The sequence below is a fragment of the Anolis carolinensis genome, chromosome 2 (genome assembly GCF_035594765.1).
Source record: "Anolis carolinensis isolate JA03-04 chromosome 2, rAnoCar3.1.pri, whole genome shotgun sequence".
Classification (NCBI taxonomy): Eukaryota; Metazoa; Chordata; class Lepidosauria; order Squamata; family Dactyloidae; genus Anolis; species Anolis carolinensis.
This window is the reverse complement of record NC_085842.1, coordinates 249858756-249875605: the sequence shown is the minus strand read 5'-3', so window position 1 is coordinate 249875605 and position 16850 is coordinate 249858756. Positions and strand designations below refer to the sequence as shown.

Here is a 16850-nt window from a genome sequence, read left to right as displayed (position 1 = left end):
TGAAAGCCATACCCAAATACCACTTCTCAACATAGTCGCCATTGAAATCTAGGCACTTATCATAACAATAAATGACCTTGGAAACCCTTTCCCCACCAAACTTTGCGGCTTGGCTTGCGTCCTCAACCAGGCGGGCATCCTCGCAGCTGCGCATGTGCATGCTCTCAGCTTTCCCCCACACTCGTCCTGGATCGCTCTTCTAAGGTTTTGCAATAAGCACACCTTTGCTGTCCCAAAAAAAGGTTGCCATAACCTTCCTTGCAAGCACATGAGCAGCTGCTGGAAGGGATGCCTGCCTGGTTTGGTGGGGAAAGGGTTTCCAAGGTCATTTATTGCTATGATAAGTGCCTAGATTTCAATGGAGACTATGTTGAGAAGTGGTATTTGGGTCTGGCTTTCAGCTGCATATAGTAAATGTTTTCTCCTATACTTTGTTCATTTTTAATTCCAAAACGTAATCTACTTTCTGGATATCCCTCATGTGTGTGTGTGTGTATGTGTGTATGTATGTATGTGTATGTATATATGTGTGTGTGTGTGTGTGTGTGTGTGTATATATATATATATATATATATATATACACACACACACACACACACACACATACACACACATACACACACTCTTTTAAAATGTCATTTTATACACACACACACATCTGTAGTTAGTTGGCTTCAATACCCTAAGGGCACCAGATCCCATCAAATCTTGGAGGGTAAGTAGGGTCACCCCTGATTAATATTTGAATAAGAGACTGCCAACAAATGCCAGATGATGTAGGCTATATTTCAGGGGTAGGAATTAACAAAACTGCAGAGCTTTACTCTGAGGCTGAGAGAGTGTGACTTTCCCATGGCCAAGTGGGTATTCAAAACCCTGGTCTCCAGAATTCTAGTCCAGCCCCCAAACCACTACACAACACTGGCACTCTGGACCTATATACTGTGCACAGATGGAGTTTTGTAGCAGCATTAGAAGCAGGAAGAGTTGTTTCTCAGTTTTGCTTTTGTTTGCTGTCATTACTCACTTCATTGTGTTGCAAGCCACTAGGAACTTGAGTGCCTCTAAAGATCTTTGCCTGTCTGCCTACAAGATAAGGATAAGGGTTTCTGTGAATACTCTTGCTTTCTTCATGATCAAATATCTCTAGTGGGCATTTCAAAATTGCATGTATTTTTGCTTTGTTTTCCCTTTTGTTAGGTCTCACCCTCCATTATATTCAAGATGTATGCAAATAACTACTGTGTAAGTTGATGTCTGGTCTGCCTCTCACATACTATTCTGGCATATTTGGCTTTGTTAAACATCAGAAAATGATCCCACTTTCTGATCAGTTTCACAATGTGCTGTATGTCCTTGATACTGGCATAGCCAAATACCTAACATCAAAAGCTAAAATTGGGCAGTGTTGCCTAAGCATTATGTGTATTTAATGTTCTTGATCTTTTAGGTTTCTCGGTGAAAGAGTCTTCTCTTTGTGAAAACATTTTAGAATGCAGAAGTATTGCACTTCTGTCTTTTAAATTACCCGCTTGTAATGAAAAATCTTACCAATCTAAACCTCACAAAATGAAAAGGCCACCTTCATAACATTCCTTGGCTACATCCAGTCATTAGTCCCAACTAGATTAAATCCACTGAATAAGGGGAGTTGTAGGTTAACACATGCAATCCTATTGAGTCACCATATCTACTCTAATTGGCTCTCATACATGGATTTAGTTCTTCGTCTTTAACACAGCAATTCAAAATTATTTAAAATGCAGAGTTTTGAGAGCATGTCACCATTAAAATTGTTGATTGTCCAGTGCCTTTCATAGGCAGAGGAACCTACACTTCATGGAAATGTCTAGAAACCTATAATTTTGGATGATTTTAAGCACTGGGTGGAAAGTTGTTGTCTTGTCTTAGATGTATTTCATTACAACACCAGCTGTCATACAGAAATAAACATAAGGGTGCACTTCAGATTTAAATGAATTCTATATTTAGAGTGTATTCCAGTCCAAACAAGTGTGGTTAGAATGTATAAGTTAAACAAAGTTAAATCAGAGCTGTCAAACTGAGGTGTGAGTACAATCTTGTGATACACCCCCAGACATCCACTGATCATCCAAGGAGTATATGGAGTATAGAGATAGATGATAGGGTCATCATACTATATTTCTTTAAAGAATCCTGGTTTTTAATCATCCAAGGCAACCCTGAAACCACTTAGGGCCAGAGGAAACTTCCTTTCACAAAGATGTATCAGCTGTCCATCTAGGTCAGCCTTGTTTATAGCTGTGGTTCCCAGCCTTTGGTTCTCTAGTTATTTAGAACTTCAGTTCCCAGAAGTTCTAGCCAGTTTGGCCAAAGTTTAGGAAACACTGGTCTACATGGTGTTCCTTATTGCTTCTTAGATTGTTTTTAAGATTGACATTATGGATGCAATGTAATTAAACTCCTCACTTATAATGGAAACTACAAGCGGAGGGTCTACATAAGAAAGGGGAACAAATCACTAGTACAAAGTATACAAGAACAACTAAATACACAACGTTCTAAAATCAAAATAATATACTACAAATTATTATTCGGGCCATAAAATCCTGGGTCATGCCGATTACTTGATATAGTGCTGGTGATTGAACAGAGATACACTAGATAGAAAGATCTGGAAAATTATGTGAGCAACCATGCTTTACATTCTCAAAGTGATATTAATGAACTATATCATGTAATATTGGTGGCTGTGAGTTTCTACAAGTTTCTATAAACTATTTGAAGAAAAGAAAAGATCCTTGAGTGTCAATACATCAGAGAAAGCAAAGAAAAATGTTGATATTTGTACATATAAAATATATTGAATACTGAAGAAATAAAGAATGTGAGAAATCACCTTGAACTCTGGCAAAACAGACCACTACATGATCAGCATGTTGAAAACAAACAAACAAAGAAGAAAAGAAAGATGAAAAGGGGAACACCTGTAAATGGTTACAGGACTGGATACGGAAAGAAGAAACCGAAGGACCTGTATTTATTCCTTAAGAAGATGCACTTCAAACGAATGACACCAAGGAAATACAAACAATAGAAACTGTGTGTGTGTGTGTGTGTGTGTGTGTGTGTGTGTGTATGACCAATGAATCAGCTTGTGCAGTAGGAATGTACAGCCTGGAAATAAGAAATGCCATAATAAAATGGCTGCCAGGATACACTGAAATCTATGCAAAAAATATGATTTATCAGCCCCAAATAACTGCTAGGAACATAAGTCAACAAAATTAGTAAAAAAAACCCTGAAAATCCGAGCAGACTTTAAGATGCAGACTAACAAGATGTTTACAGCATAATATATCAGACATAATGTGGCTGAATTATATTTATGGCAATCCTGGGGTACAGAAGAATTGAAGACAAAGAGAGGGAAATGAATATTGAGGCTTTCAAATCAAGAGGCAGAGCTTCCGGGGAAGGAAAACAACTATGTTTCCAGTACTGATAGATGCTTAGGGGCAATTTCAAAGGATCTGACAAGACAAGACATCTGAATGAATTCACCGGAGAGAGGATCACATTGATAACAAAAAGCAACATAGTTTAAAATGTGCCATATTATGTGGTGGTACCTTATTTATTTCAAAATGAAACCCAAAGTATTGATCGTCAGTAACACCTTGTAGACTAATAATAATAGTAATAATAATTTTATTTCTTACCCGCCTCTCCTTGTGTCTCAAAGCGGGTTACAAAATAATTAAAACACTTAAACATTGTAAAAATACCACAAATACACATATTAAAATGTATTTCTCTAAAAGATACATATTAAATGTATTTCTATAAAATACATTAAAATACACAAAACCGAGATTAAACAAAGGACATGAGTTTAAAATTCATGCTTAAAAACTGGCTGGGTAGGCTTGCCAGAAGAGATAGGTCTTTAGATGGTTTTTGAATTTTGATCTAGCTAATAATTATTAATAATAGTGGTATAGTATTATAAAAGTGGAGGGAAACTGGTTTTTAATTTTTCTTTATGATGAGAAGCACTGTTTCCCAATCCCTAGATCTCTTGCAAGCTCAGATTTTTCCAATTCGTATCTCACGTCAAAATGTATGTGGATTTAATATTAGAATCCAAATCCTCCTGTGCTGTTTTCCTAGTTTCCTTGTTTCTGATAGAAAGCGTTAAAAAATCCAACCCCATTTCAAATTAATGAGTTCACTGATCCAACAAATACACCTTTTCAGCCACAAAACACTGATAGAGACATGACTATTGGCCACTTTTTTATTTGATTTCATTAGCCCCCCTCTGCAGAAACCAATTGTATCTTGAGTTTGAATAATCAGATATCAAAGAGATTGAAACTTGCTTTTAAAGGGTAGTTCAGATTGCTTTACGTGTGTGTGTGTGTGTGTGTGTGTGTGTGTGTGTGTGTGTGTGTGTGCACTACTACCTTTTTTACTTGTGGTCCACGAGAACTACAAAGCTCCTAAAGCAGTTGTCCCCCATTCTTGTAAGAGCTGTTCCTATTACCTTTTTTGTTGTTTTACTTCTCAGATCTCAGTAATTTTGAATATGCATAGATGTGTTCTTTGAAGCAGTCTGGTGGTGGCAGGCAGATTTCTATATAAATTTTGAAAAGTGTGTTGGCATTATGCTTTCTTGTAAAGATGACTTTTAGAAAGGAGTCCTGTCAGGTCTTTTTTGAAAAGAGTCCCCCCCTCCCTCCTTCCCCACCCCTCTTCCATCCTTCATTCAGCATTGTTCATGGCATTAACACACCATTGAACAAATTGCCCTTCTTGCATATGCTAATCCTGAACTTAAAAGAGCCCATTGTGACATGTTTAATGCTTTAGCTGGAGGGAAGATGAGAATTGGAGGCATGTCAAATTATCATGTGACCCAGAAATATCTAAAATGCCTCTCTTCCCCTTTGGGTCAACAGTTTGTACATAGCATTATTGAAAAGAGAGTAGCCTGTAGATTGCGGATAAGATTAGTCTCTGCTCTCATCTTTTGGCCTTTATTTCGCATTATGAGTTTTATCTTTGGAAGTTTTGTGTTTCTAAAAAACAAGTGTGAGCAGTTAACTATGAGATCAATTATTAGCTTACATTTTCCGTTAAAGCAGAGCAATTTTTTCATTTTGCACTTGTGTTTCTTTGGTTTATGCTTTGTATATACAGTTAGATTATGCACAAGTTTCATTCTTTTAGGATCTGATACACATAACAATTTCTTAGATGTGTAAGTGGCTATGGGGTGGTATTCTATTGAAAACAGTTGCAAACAGTTGTATTGATCCAGACTCTTCAGCATTCAGTTGGGCGGGGGGGGGGGGGGGGGGGTTACTACATCAGCTCAGACCTCTGCTGCCCTTTCTTGTACATTTCCCCTCCTTTTCCTAGAGCTACATTTACTTAAAGGTTCATTAGCATATTGAAATTCAGGAAAGACAGATTACATCAGAATGTAAATAAACAAATGATTAAGAAATACAGTTACTTCTCATAAACACAAATGCTTTCTTGCTTGGTTAAAATGTATTTCAGGAATGCATAATGTAGTCTTGTTCTCACGCTACCTTCTTGCCTTTAAATAATACTTGATTACAGCAACTAGGATTTTTTAAATTAAGCAAACTTTTACAAACTTTACTATACTTTACGTGTCTTTATAGCATTGCTGCCTTGCAGAAATCATAACACATTGAAACTCTATATGTTGTGTTTGAAGCTCTTCTTATTGATATAAGCCATGAAATAGTTCACTGGGGTAAGGCAAAGCAACATCAGAGTGCAGTATAGATGGCAAAGGTTTTTAATGAGGAGGAACACAGAAACTAAGAGAGGCTGCAGCAGTTTGCTTTTGCCTGAGCCTGCTATGAACCCCTTCTTTTCCGCTCCCCTGTGCTAAGTTAACTGAGTGGAAACTGTTTTTGCATTTTCATCTCTTTGCAGCAACTAGAGTAAGCTGAGGACAAAAGTGGAAAGAAAATAGATTTGTTTGAAAGAAAGGTGATATATAAATTTAATAAATAAAAATAGAGTAACCGAGACAGTTGAAAATGGGGGACAACAAAGGATTAATTGCAGTTGAAACAACTGGAGGTTAGGCATTACAACAGTGTAGGAAGGCAGTTAATTAACATTGCAATGACCACAGGAATCTCATGTTTTCTAAAGGTAGATGACCTTGTTCTTGTATCTGTATTTGTAGAGTAATTCGCTCTTGGTCCCGGACAGCCTGCGGAACACTGATAAACGAAGGAATGGACCTGATTATTCCAATGACATGAAGAAGAGGAAAGTGGATGATAAGGATTCTAGCCACTATGTAAGCAACTCTGACAAAGTTATTAACTTACTGTGTAGGAATGGAGAAACGCTACAGGGTTTGTTACACGTAAGTGTGAACACTGATAGAAAATCAGCTTCATAAAGGGTACAAGGACCATATACCCTCCCCCTCCCCATTACAACAACTCCATTGGCTGCTATTTTATTTCTGGGCTGAAATCGAAGTGCCAATATTGCCCTACAAAGCCTTTTATGGCTTAGGCACAGTGTGTCTATCTGTCAGACTGACAGATCATAGCTCCCCATAGGAGTCTGATTTGGCTCTGAGATCCTCTCTTTCAGTAGCAGAAAAGGCTTTGGAGAATGGAGGCTTGTTTTTATTGTCATTTTCAAAAATGCTTTTAAAATGCTTGTTTTTAATACTGCTTTAATTTTGATTTTTTAAAACGTGTTTCAAGCTATATTGTGTGCATTTTAAATTGTAAATTGCCTTGAGTATCACGGCGCTTCCACACAGCCATATAACCTAGAATACCAAGGCAGATAATCCACAATATCTGCTTTGAACTGGATTATCTGAGTCCACACTACCATATACTCTAGTTCAATATGGATTTTATACAGCTGTGTGGAAGGGGCCCCAGTTTTGGGGGAAAGGCAGGTGTAAATAAAGGTGCTGATGGCGATAATGATAGTACCAGGTTTTAGGACAGGAGCAAGCAAAAGTTCTGGTTTGACTGTAAAGTAAAATAGGTAAGCCACAAATTTCTTGGTTTGTTTAGGTAAACGGGAATTGTTCAGTTATAGTAAGCCAGAATTCTCAGCAAAGTGCTGTGTACTGTGACTTCTGAACTAGGCCATTGGTTTTCTGGCTATTTCTTAAGAACCTAAGAAATGGAGAGAAGATATGACTGAACACATTGTATATTTTGTTTGAATTAATTTGCCAATTTCTGCTGACACTCTCATAAAAAATGAACTCTTTGTTCAGCATACAAGACAATGTTCTGCCACAGTGCACTTTTTCTTATATTTCAGGATTTCTGTACAGTGCCAAACAATTTTTTTTAAAAAAAAACAGATTCCCTCTTTTTTATGTATAAGTATTTTAAAACAGGAAACACTGTTGTTTAGAAAAGACCATAAAAGTGCAGGCATGGTTCAGTTAACATTGCCTATGACAAAGACATTCCTTTTTAGAAATACTTTTTTGCCATCCAACCTGTCCTCTTTTCCTCCTTGTCCTCTGTCTAGATGAAAGTTGTTCCTTTTTAAAACAATACTTGAATTGGTAGGATGGTGGAGGTGATGGACTGGAGAAGCATAGGTATTCAGTTGCTGATTTGTAATAGCATTTCTGCAGTAAACGACAACGATAAAGCTTGATCTGAGGAAAGAATGAGATGTTTCTCAGCTGATCCTAGTTTAGTTGAATAAGAAACTTCAGAAGGAAAGGAATGTTTGTGGGCCATTTGTTTCGTGGCAGTTTAAGTTATTAGTTTTCAAAATCATAACACGTTGAACTGCTTTTTTGTGGTATAGGAACCCATCCCTATGCTTTCTATGTTATTTCTTCCTCTAGTCACCAAATTATCTGTAAAGAATTAACATCCAGGAACACATCTAGGTATTACTTCATTTGTTAATTGAGGTATACCTATAGTCTCCTATAGAAATTGCCAAAGCTTTCCATGCACAATGAATTTGATCTGGATTTTTGACTTGCTTGATTATAAGTGATTGTAGCTGATGGTATTCCTGAATAAAATATTATGTATGTTTGTTTTTAATCTAGGACAGCGATGGGGACAAAAGCGATGACAACTTAGTTGTGGATGTATCTAATGAGGTACACTTTCTTTATGTGTGCATTCATTTGAGATGGAAAGGGCTCCAATTCATAATCTCTGGAAGTTGTGTATTGTTTTCTATGACTTGGGCTTATTTGGACAGGAGGAGCAAAGTAGGCAAGGCAGATCAGGAAAGTAGAAAGCAATGCTCTTGGGCATGTGAGCAGCACTGCATGTGCTTAAAGATTACAGTGTTCAAACATTTAATTATACTCATTTCGAATATTAGAAAGGTACACAATGCTGTTACTGTTGCTTTATGCTATATGCCATTACAAGATACCTTTTTCTAATTTGTTATTGTTGTTCCATGTTGTATGTCTTCCATGTTCTTTCCAGCTTATGAAAACCCAATATGAATCTATCATAGGATTTTCTTAGAGAGATTTGTTCAGAGGAGGGCTAAGAGGGGATTCAAACACTGGTCTCCCAGAGACCTAGTCCAGCATTGAAATTCCTCTAACACACTGATTCTATAATAATCCAAGGGTTCTGCATTCATGGATTCAACCATCCATGGCTTGAAAATATCCCCTGAAAAAGTTCCAAAAACTAACCTTGATTTTGCCAAGTTATATAAGGGACACCACTCTACTGTACCATAGTATATAATAGCATCCATGAATTTTGGGTAGCTATGGGTAGCACTATATACAAACCATTAAACCTTACCATTAATTATGGGGGAAAGGTCTGAAACCTACTCAAAATTTCCTTGCTGGTTTTAACTGGTCTTTTTCACGATAGAAACCATGGTATCTCTTCCGTCCTACCTCTCACTATTTTCTGGACCTTATAGTAAATGTCGGGAGCCCCTGGTGGCACAGCAGATTAAACTTCTGAGCTGCTGAACTTGCTGACTGAAAGGTCGACAGTTTGAATCTGGGGAGCGGGGTGAGCTCCCACTGTTAGGTCCAGCTTCAGGCAACCTAGTAGTTCGAAAACATGCTAATGTGAGTAGATCATTAGGTACCGCTCTGGCGGAAAGGTAATGGCGCTCCATGCAGCCATGCTAGCCACATGTCCTTGGAGGCATCTACGGACAATGCCAGCTCTTCGGCTTAGAAATGGAGATGAGCACCAACCCCCAGAGTAGGACATGACTAGACTTAATGTCAGGGGAAAACCTTTACCTTTTATAGTAAACGTCTCACAGTTTAACTCAGCCTAAGTGACGTGCAGACCTAAGTAGGTTGCAACCTATTCATCTCAGAGTACTTGAACAAATCAAGCTCTATCTTTGGTTTAGATTAAAATATTGCTGCCTTTTAACTCCAAAGCTGCTCCTGCACCTCTTACTCCCCTTCCCCCTTGTGGTGCTTCTCATGAGCATACAAATACAACAATTCACACCCTTGTTCCTGCTCATCTACGCAGGACCCTTCTTCTCCACGAGCAAGCCCTGCCCATTCACCACGAGAGAATGGCATAGATAAAACCCGCCTCATGAAGAAAGATGCCTCTAGTAGCCCAGCATCCACTGCCTCCTCAGGGAGTTCTGCGTCTATGAAATCCAAAGAAATAGGTTTGGTGAGTATTTCCCCCTACTAAGCAGTTTGTCTGTAGGCCTACATTTTGACAATCATCATCATTATTTATTCATATGTGGCTGAATGATTTTCAGACTTTGAATGAGTTGCTTGAAGGGATGAAGAGGGGAGGGGGCAGTTAAGTGTAAGAACCTCTTGTTCATTCATAATGTGAAGATCTTTCTTTTTTACTCAAATAATATTTCTTTTTCTTTTCTTTGTTTTGGAATGACTGCTAACCATCTTGAACAGATCACAAAATGCTAAGATTTCAGTTTTGATTTTCTTTGGAATATTCCTTTGGAGATCATTATCTGCTGTTTATGGCATTACTATCTGCCCACGTCTCATGAGAATGTAATTGATCAGAGTTGAAAAATCCTTTCTGCATGTCCTCAGTACATAGTCTAAAAAGCAGCTCCACAGCTAAGAAAATCTTGTAATGTTTGCAAACAAATAGTTTTATAATGAAACAATTGTTTAAATCCGAATGTGGAAAGTCCAGTAGGAATTTTGCCTTTTGGTTTCACTGTGATGTGGTTTGAAATACTCTAAAAAGAGTACACTAAAGAATTCTATGCTGTGGCTGTCAAATGCTCTCTATTCCTGTCTGCAGTCAGAAATATAACTACATACTGTAACATCAAACTGACAAATGTTTTGCCAACATGACCCTGGAGCATTTAATATTGAAGTAATTGCAACTGCTGCATTTAAATTAAAATAACTGATAAAAATTAAAGAATAATTACTTAATCAATACTAGCTCTTGCCAGTAAATAATACAATTGAGACATTTTACATGCCTTGCCTTTGCACAGAACTGAGGAAGGTCAATATGACTTAGATTTTTGGAAATTGGCCGAAGGGCAGTAGGTAGTGAGCACTTCACTATTAGCTATTGTCAAAACACTGTGTAATATATCCTGGATTAAAAAGGATACTAATTTCCTTTGTTCAATGATACCAGCATGAAAAAGCCAGCACCCCAGTTCTGAAATCCAGCACACCGACTCCACGAAGTGATGTGCCAACTCCAGGAACCAGTGCCACATCAGGGCTTCGTCCAGGCCTTGGCAAACCTCCAACAATGGATCCTCTGGTCAACCAAGCTGGTAACATGCTTTTTCTTTAAAGCCCTGATTAAATAATTATTGTTTACACTGTACATGCATATTTTGTCATTTACATGTTGAATTCGAAAATCCAATATGCTAAGGGCTCCCTTTCATAAAAGTTTCCTTGCATCCTTGTTTCTTTTTGACGTTTTAGCTCTCTGCAGGATTTTCCAATCTTCCCAGTTAATACCAACAGTAGAAGACCTCCCGATCATTGTTCTGAATGCAATTTTTAAAAAATATTTTCATATATTTGAAATTGTAGCAACTTTTAAAAAAGATGTCACCTTTGGCAGTTGAGTATTAGCTATTGTCAGTTACCAGCTTTATCTATCTTGTCCAGCCATGTAAGAAATAGGAAAAACAAAACAAAACCCATCTTCAGGGATTCAGCGTATATGTGTTTGAAAGGTGTGTGTGTAGTGGGAGGGAAGCTAACAGCATCGAAGATGGTGAGGAATGTAACCTACTTTTCATGAGTATTTTAACAGCTGCTCATTTGATGGGTAAATGCCTCTGTTAAAAGCTATCACATTCAATATTGTTGAAATTTCATCCCAGTCATATGTACACCCATAAAGAAAGGATATCTGAGAATGATTAATTGAGCAAAACAAAAATTACAGAACATACAGATTTCCGTTACAGAACATTCTTTATTTGATAAAATTAAACCTTAATTTGCTTCAGAGAAGGAAAGGATCTTCCTCTCTCTCTGTCCTATATCAACCAGGTTCAACTTCAGCAGCTATTTTTTCAGCCCTTTTAGGGGAGGACCTCTGAGCAGAGTTGCCCTAGAAAATCTTTACAGAGTGGGGGGAATTTACTCACTTTTGGGTTCCATGCATATATGGACATCAGTTTGCAATGGGAAGGAAGATTATTATTATTATTGACACAACAATATTGTATGACACAGCAAACAAGATAGATATGCTGGATTTTGTATCACAGAATCACAAGTCGAACACTTCCCAAGTGTCTAGGACTATGTGGTGTATTTTTGGATGATGCGCACAGATCCCAGTAGGGTGGCCTTTTGCAGTTGGCAGATCGTAATTTTGTCAATGTCTGTTGTTTCCAAATGCCGGCTGAGATCTTTTGGCACGGCACCCAATGTGCTGATCACCACCGGGACCACCTGTCCTGGTTTCTGCCAGAGTCTTTGAAGTTCAATCTTGAGGTCCTGATAACGGCTGAGTTTTTCCTGTTGTTTTTCGTCAATGCGACTGTCATCTGGTATGGCGACATCAATGATCCAAACCTTTTTCTTTTCCACAACTGTGATGTCTGGTGTGTTGTCTTCCAGAACTTTTCAGTCTGGATTCGGAAGTCCCACAGTATTTTTGTGTGCTCATTTTCTAATACTTTTGCAGGTTTGTGATCCCACCAGTTCTTTACTGCTGGGAGGTGGTACTTGAGGCATAAGTTCCAGTGAATCATTTGGGCCACATAGTTGTGTCTCTGTTTGTAGTCTGTCTATGCGATTTTCTTACAGCAGCTGAGGATATGATCAATGGTTTCGTTGGTTTCCTTGCACAGTATGCATTTTGGGTCATCAGCTGATTATTATTATTATTATTATTATTATTTTCTAAAAACCAGGAGGGATGGAGTCTGCATGATGTCACCAGGGATGAAGTTCCACAGCTGAGGGGCACCACTGAGAAGGCCCTGTCTCTCATCCCAACCAGTCACACTTGCAAAGAGGTTGGGACAGAGAGCAGGGCCTCCCCAGTCGATCTTAAAGCTCTTATAGACTCATATAGAGATATACATTCGGCCAGGTAAGTTGGACCAGAACCGTATAGAGCTTTATAGGCCAAGACCAGCACTTTGAATTGGGCTCGGTAGCAGACTGGCAGCCAGTGGAGCTGACGTAACAGAGGAGTAGTATGCTCCCTGTATGCTGCCCCAGTTAAAAATTTGGCTTCTGCCCATTGGATTAATTGAAGCTTCTGGGCCATCTTCAAAGGCAACTCCACATAGAGCGCTTCTTGAGTAGGTCTACTTGAGTACAGCCTGGACTATACGTTTGGCTCGATTGTATAAAGAGACTGGAAAGAAAGTTGTACTCAGCATAATTATGCCATTTCATTGTATTGTAGCTGCTGGCTTGAGGACACCTCTTGCTGTACCTGGACCATACCCAGGTCCATTTGGAATGGTACCTCATGCTGGCATGAATGGAGAACTAACCAGCCCAGGAGCTGCCTATGCCAGTCTTCACAACATGTCCCCCCAGATGAGTGCTGCCGCTGCTGCCGCTGCCGTAGTTGCCTATGGACGATCCCCTATGGTATATTTGCAGCCTAACTACTAAGGAGATATGATTCACTGGGAATCTTGTGTTCTATGCTGTGCATTGCCAGATTCCTGGCATATGACAATACTGTAGATTTTTAACTTCTTGCTATATAATATGCACTGATACATGTCAGAAAAGGACTCTGCTACTTGCCACCTTATTTCAAAAGGAAATGCCTCACTTTAATGTTTAAATATATTTTCTATTTTGGATAGCAGCTTGGGTGTTTTGGGTCATTAGAAGATAACTTAAAGCAGAACATTGTTTCACTGGTTCACTGAGCAGGTATTTGTTCTGCTGAGGAAGCATGTTTGTTTAGTGAATATCTTATATGGGTTTTGTACGATGTAAGTTTTTGTTTGGTAAAGTAGAAAAATTGAGCAGTGCATCCTTTGCTCTTTGATGTGTGGTCAGGTTTTCAAAACAACAATAAGGGGCAGTTGAGATTTATGAAGTGTTTTTGTTTTATCTAAATACTAAAATAAAAGTCCTCACATTTGTATCTTTATGATATATCCAAAACCCAAAATGAGGGATTTGGGAGGCTTCTTGTTAGGGTCTGTATAAAAGGAAAAGCTTTCCAAATAGGGGAGGTGTTTTATAATAAGGGACACCTTCCAGCTCAATAAGGGAAAAGATTATAATAAGGGACACCTGGCTATTTAGGTAACCATCTGTGGACATCTGACTTTTTATATCTAGTTTTCAAAATCTCTTAGCATAGGAATAGGGAACCTGGTACCTTCAGTGGATTTTTTGGCCTATACCATTCAAAGTCTCAGAGGACTGTTATTAATGGGAACTGTAGCCAAAAATACTGGAAGGTTGCCCAATTGCCTGCTCTTGTCTTAAAGTATGAGTACTTTTAATCATCTTTTCGATGATATTGTAGCTGCAGCCCCTGACTCACTTAGTGTTTGGTGAAGAAGAGTGTGTCAGCCTTCTCCTTCTCCATATTTTTTCTGGTCCAAGCACAAGGGGGAAATCTGAAACTTCTGATTTAGATTAGCTGAAACTTAGTATATTATCTGAACCTCAGACTCTAGTTTAGCAGGCCAAAGCTGTACACCGTTTATTATGGTTTGTACAACACAACATCCCGTGGTTAATCTAAATTGGTGGTAAATGTTTCCAAAAGCTTATTCATAACCATGCCAAGGGAATGGAAGAATATATTTGTTACCTCTGAGTTTGCTAGATTCCATTCTGGGCAACATGTCCTTTATTCATATTATGCTCACTGTGGCCTTTAAAATGAAACTATATGTCAAAAATGAGATTGTGGACATTTGTCTAGTTACTATTTTTGAATTTCTTGCATAATATTTATCAGGAAAGAAATCACAACTTCATCACCATTTTATCTCAGATGGAACCAGATGCAAAAATGAGTGCAAACTTCTGCAAAATGAAATAAATAAATCCTGTATATAACTTACACAATTACCACGTTTCTGTTATTTGGAACAATTTAACCACAGTTGCTGTTCCTTCTTTTAGTGTTTTTGTCTTTCCTCCTCCCAGGAAATAGGCTTCATCTGTTGTGGGCATGTAGCAGTAGTTTTGGACTTTGCATGCTCTCCCCACAGCCGTTTTCTAGATTATTAATGTGTTCAGTTGTGACCACAGCATATGCATCTGCGCATGTCCATTCTGGATATTTGGTCACCAAAAAAGGAAAACAAAGCTATTTCAAATTTTAGCATTCTGCAGAATTAAACATAAATGTGCTTGTTTAGAAACAATATCTGAATTTTCTGAGCTTTAAAAATGATTTTGTGTACAAATTCTTGTGTCTCAAATACAGTTGCTAGTGCTAATTAGAGTAGACCTAGTGAATCAACGAGAACTTGGGAAATTCATGCTTATGTAATTCAGTTAATGTTGTGAGTCAATTGTAATGGGTTTAGGTTTGGATCTTTGTTCATATTTGTCAGGTTAGTGAGCCAGAGAATTCTTTTCCAACTGATTGTTCTGAGATATATGTTTATTATCAGGTTGGGTTTGATCCTCCTCCACACATGAGAGTACCTGGAATCCCTCCAAATCTGGCTGGAATCCCTGGAGGAAAACCGTAAGTAACTTTGGATATTATGGTTTTTTAGTCTGAATCAGCCAGAGCACATTTTGTTTACCTCATATTAACTGATGAGAGTCCCAGAGGAAGAGCTACATAGGGTTTTTCCAGAAAGGGTAGACTGTTCTACTAATACTTTGATATAACAACAGTGCTGCACCGTGCTTTCATCTTGTTTATATAACCAGTACCTGCTATTTTTAGGTTTTAGAAAACCTAAGTGAATGTAGACTCACAATTACTTACCTTTTCATTAATACACCAGCTTCATAACTGGGAGGCAAGAACTTTTGAAAACGAAGCTTGAAAACCTACTTTTTATAATTGCCCAATGCTAGGATGATGTTCTGAGTTGTAGGAGTGGAGCATATTGATTTGATAAAGAAGAATGAATTACTAGTACCTTTCCAAGTTCTGCCAGAGAGTCTGTAATCAGCCACACACTCATGTCCTTCTGGGTGAACTGTTTGCTCTGTTTGGCATTGTTCTTAGTATATTCTAAATTATCAGGATTCAAATCTAGGTGATTGCTTTGATCAGGCATGAATTCTGAAGATGTTGAATTTCCACATGTGCAAAATGTAGTTAAAGATTGGCTTGAGCAGAAACCAGTCTTGGAAGCATTGTAGGATCCTGTACTTCTTAACTTCAGGCACACAGCATTGACAGACAGGGTTGGGTATTCCATGTTATTGTGCAGTATAATATCTGGCATGTTATAATGGATTTTGATATCTTCTCCAGAGATTCTACATTCTTGCTGTTTTCATTTTTTTAAAATAGTAATGTCATGACCTGTGTGGCTAATGGGCAGTTGTTTTATTTTAATTTGTATACCTGTGTAATGACAGAAGCCAAGAAAAATAACTAGTATCAGACAAGAGCTAAAGACTTAAGTGCATTGTACAGTTTCAGAACACATTTTCATAGTTCCTGTTCATTGACCCTTGTTTTTTAGACTTAATGTTTAACCCCCCCCCCCCTACTATCTACACAGGCACATGCACATACTTATTGCTTGCTTGGGAGCTCCTTCCATCTTAGCTTGTGTGTACTATATAAATAGACAAGATAAACTTTGAAAATCCTAGGTGCTGAGTTGATCTGCTTTCATTATTTGCCTTTGAAACTAGACTGACGCTACGCCTGATCACCCCAGGCAGCAGGATGCCTTCAGTTACCCATAGCAACTTTCTGATGGTATATCCTTATCTATGATAGATAAGTCTATTGAAAATTCCTAGTGTAGAAGTTCAGATAATGCGCCGTCTGTGGCAGATTCATATTGACAGCAGGAGAGTTTTCGGCCTCAGTTTGAAAGCTAGTTTCTTTCAACCACACAAATCAGGATGTCACATTGAATTTATTTTGTAAATGGGATGCAGCATTCTAGCTGTGCATCTTCTTCTTGGTAGAGGTGAGAGTTCCCATCCCTTCCTTTCCACTCCCCTAACAAATAACTGGAAGTGAAGCACCATGACTCAGTTGGTTACTATTTTATTGTTTCTGACATGGAGCAACATGCGGGTGTTGTGCTTTGTGTGTTCAATTGTTTTTAAAAAACTGTATGCAAAATGTCTGTCTTTCCAGAGAAATAGCATTTCTCTACAACAGAAAACAATTAGACTAGAACTGCCTGTTGTTGGGTCTTTAAAAAAAGAATTAATC

General features: G+C 38.2%; 1 protein-coding gene across 5 annotated transcripts in view; it reads left to right on the top strand.

Annotated features, from left to right (window-relative positions):
* The window catches only part of LOC100564704 (transducin-like enhancer protein 1), an 89217-nt gene that overhangs the window by 55218 nt on the left and 17149 nt on the right, over window positions 1-16850 (top strand). For all 5 annotated transcript variants that reach the window (XM_003216470.3, XM_008103267.2, XM_062972014.1 and 2 more), the window contains 6 exons: window positions 6221-6337; window positions 8096-8149; window positions 9528-9680; window positions 10650-10794; window positions 12906-13096; window positions 15103-15179. In XM_003216470.3, the coding sequence (XP_003216518.1) occupies window positions 6221-6337; window positions 8096-8149; window positions 9528-9680; window positions 10650-10794; window positions 12906-13096; window positions 15103-15179 (737 nt within the window). The remainder of the gene's footprint in view (window positions 1-6220; window positions 6338-8095; window positions 8150-9527; window positions 9681-10649; window positions 10795-12905; window positions 13097-15102; window positions 15180-16850) is intronic.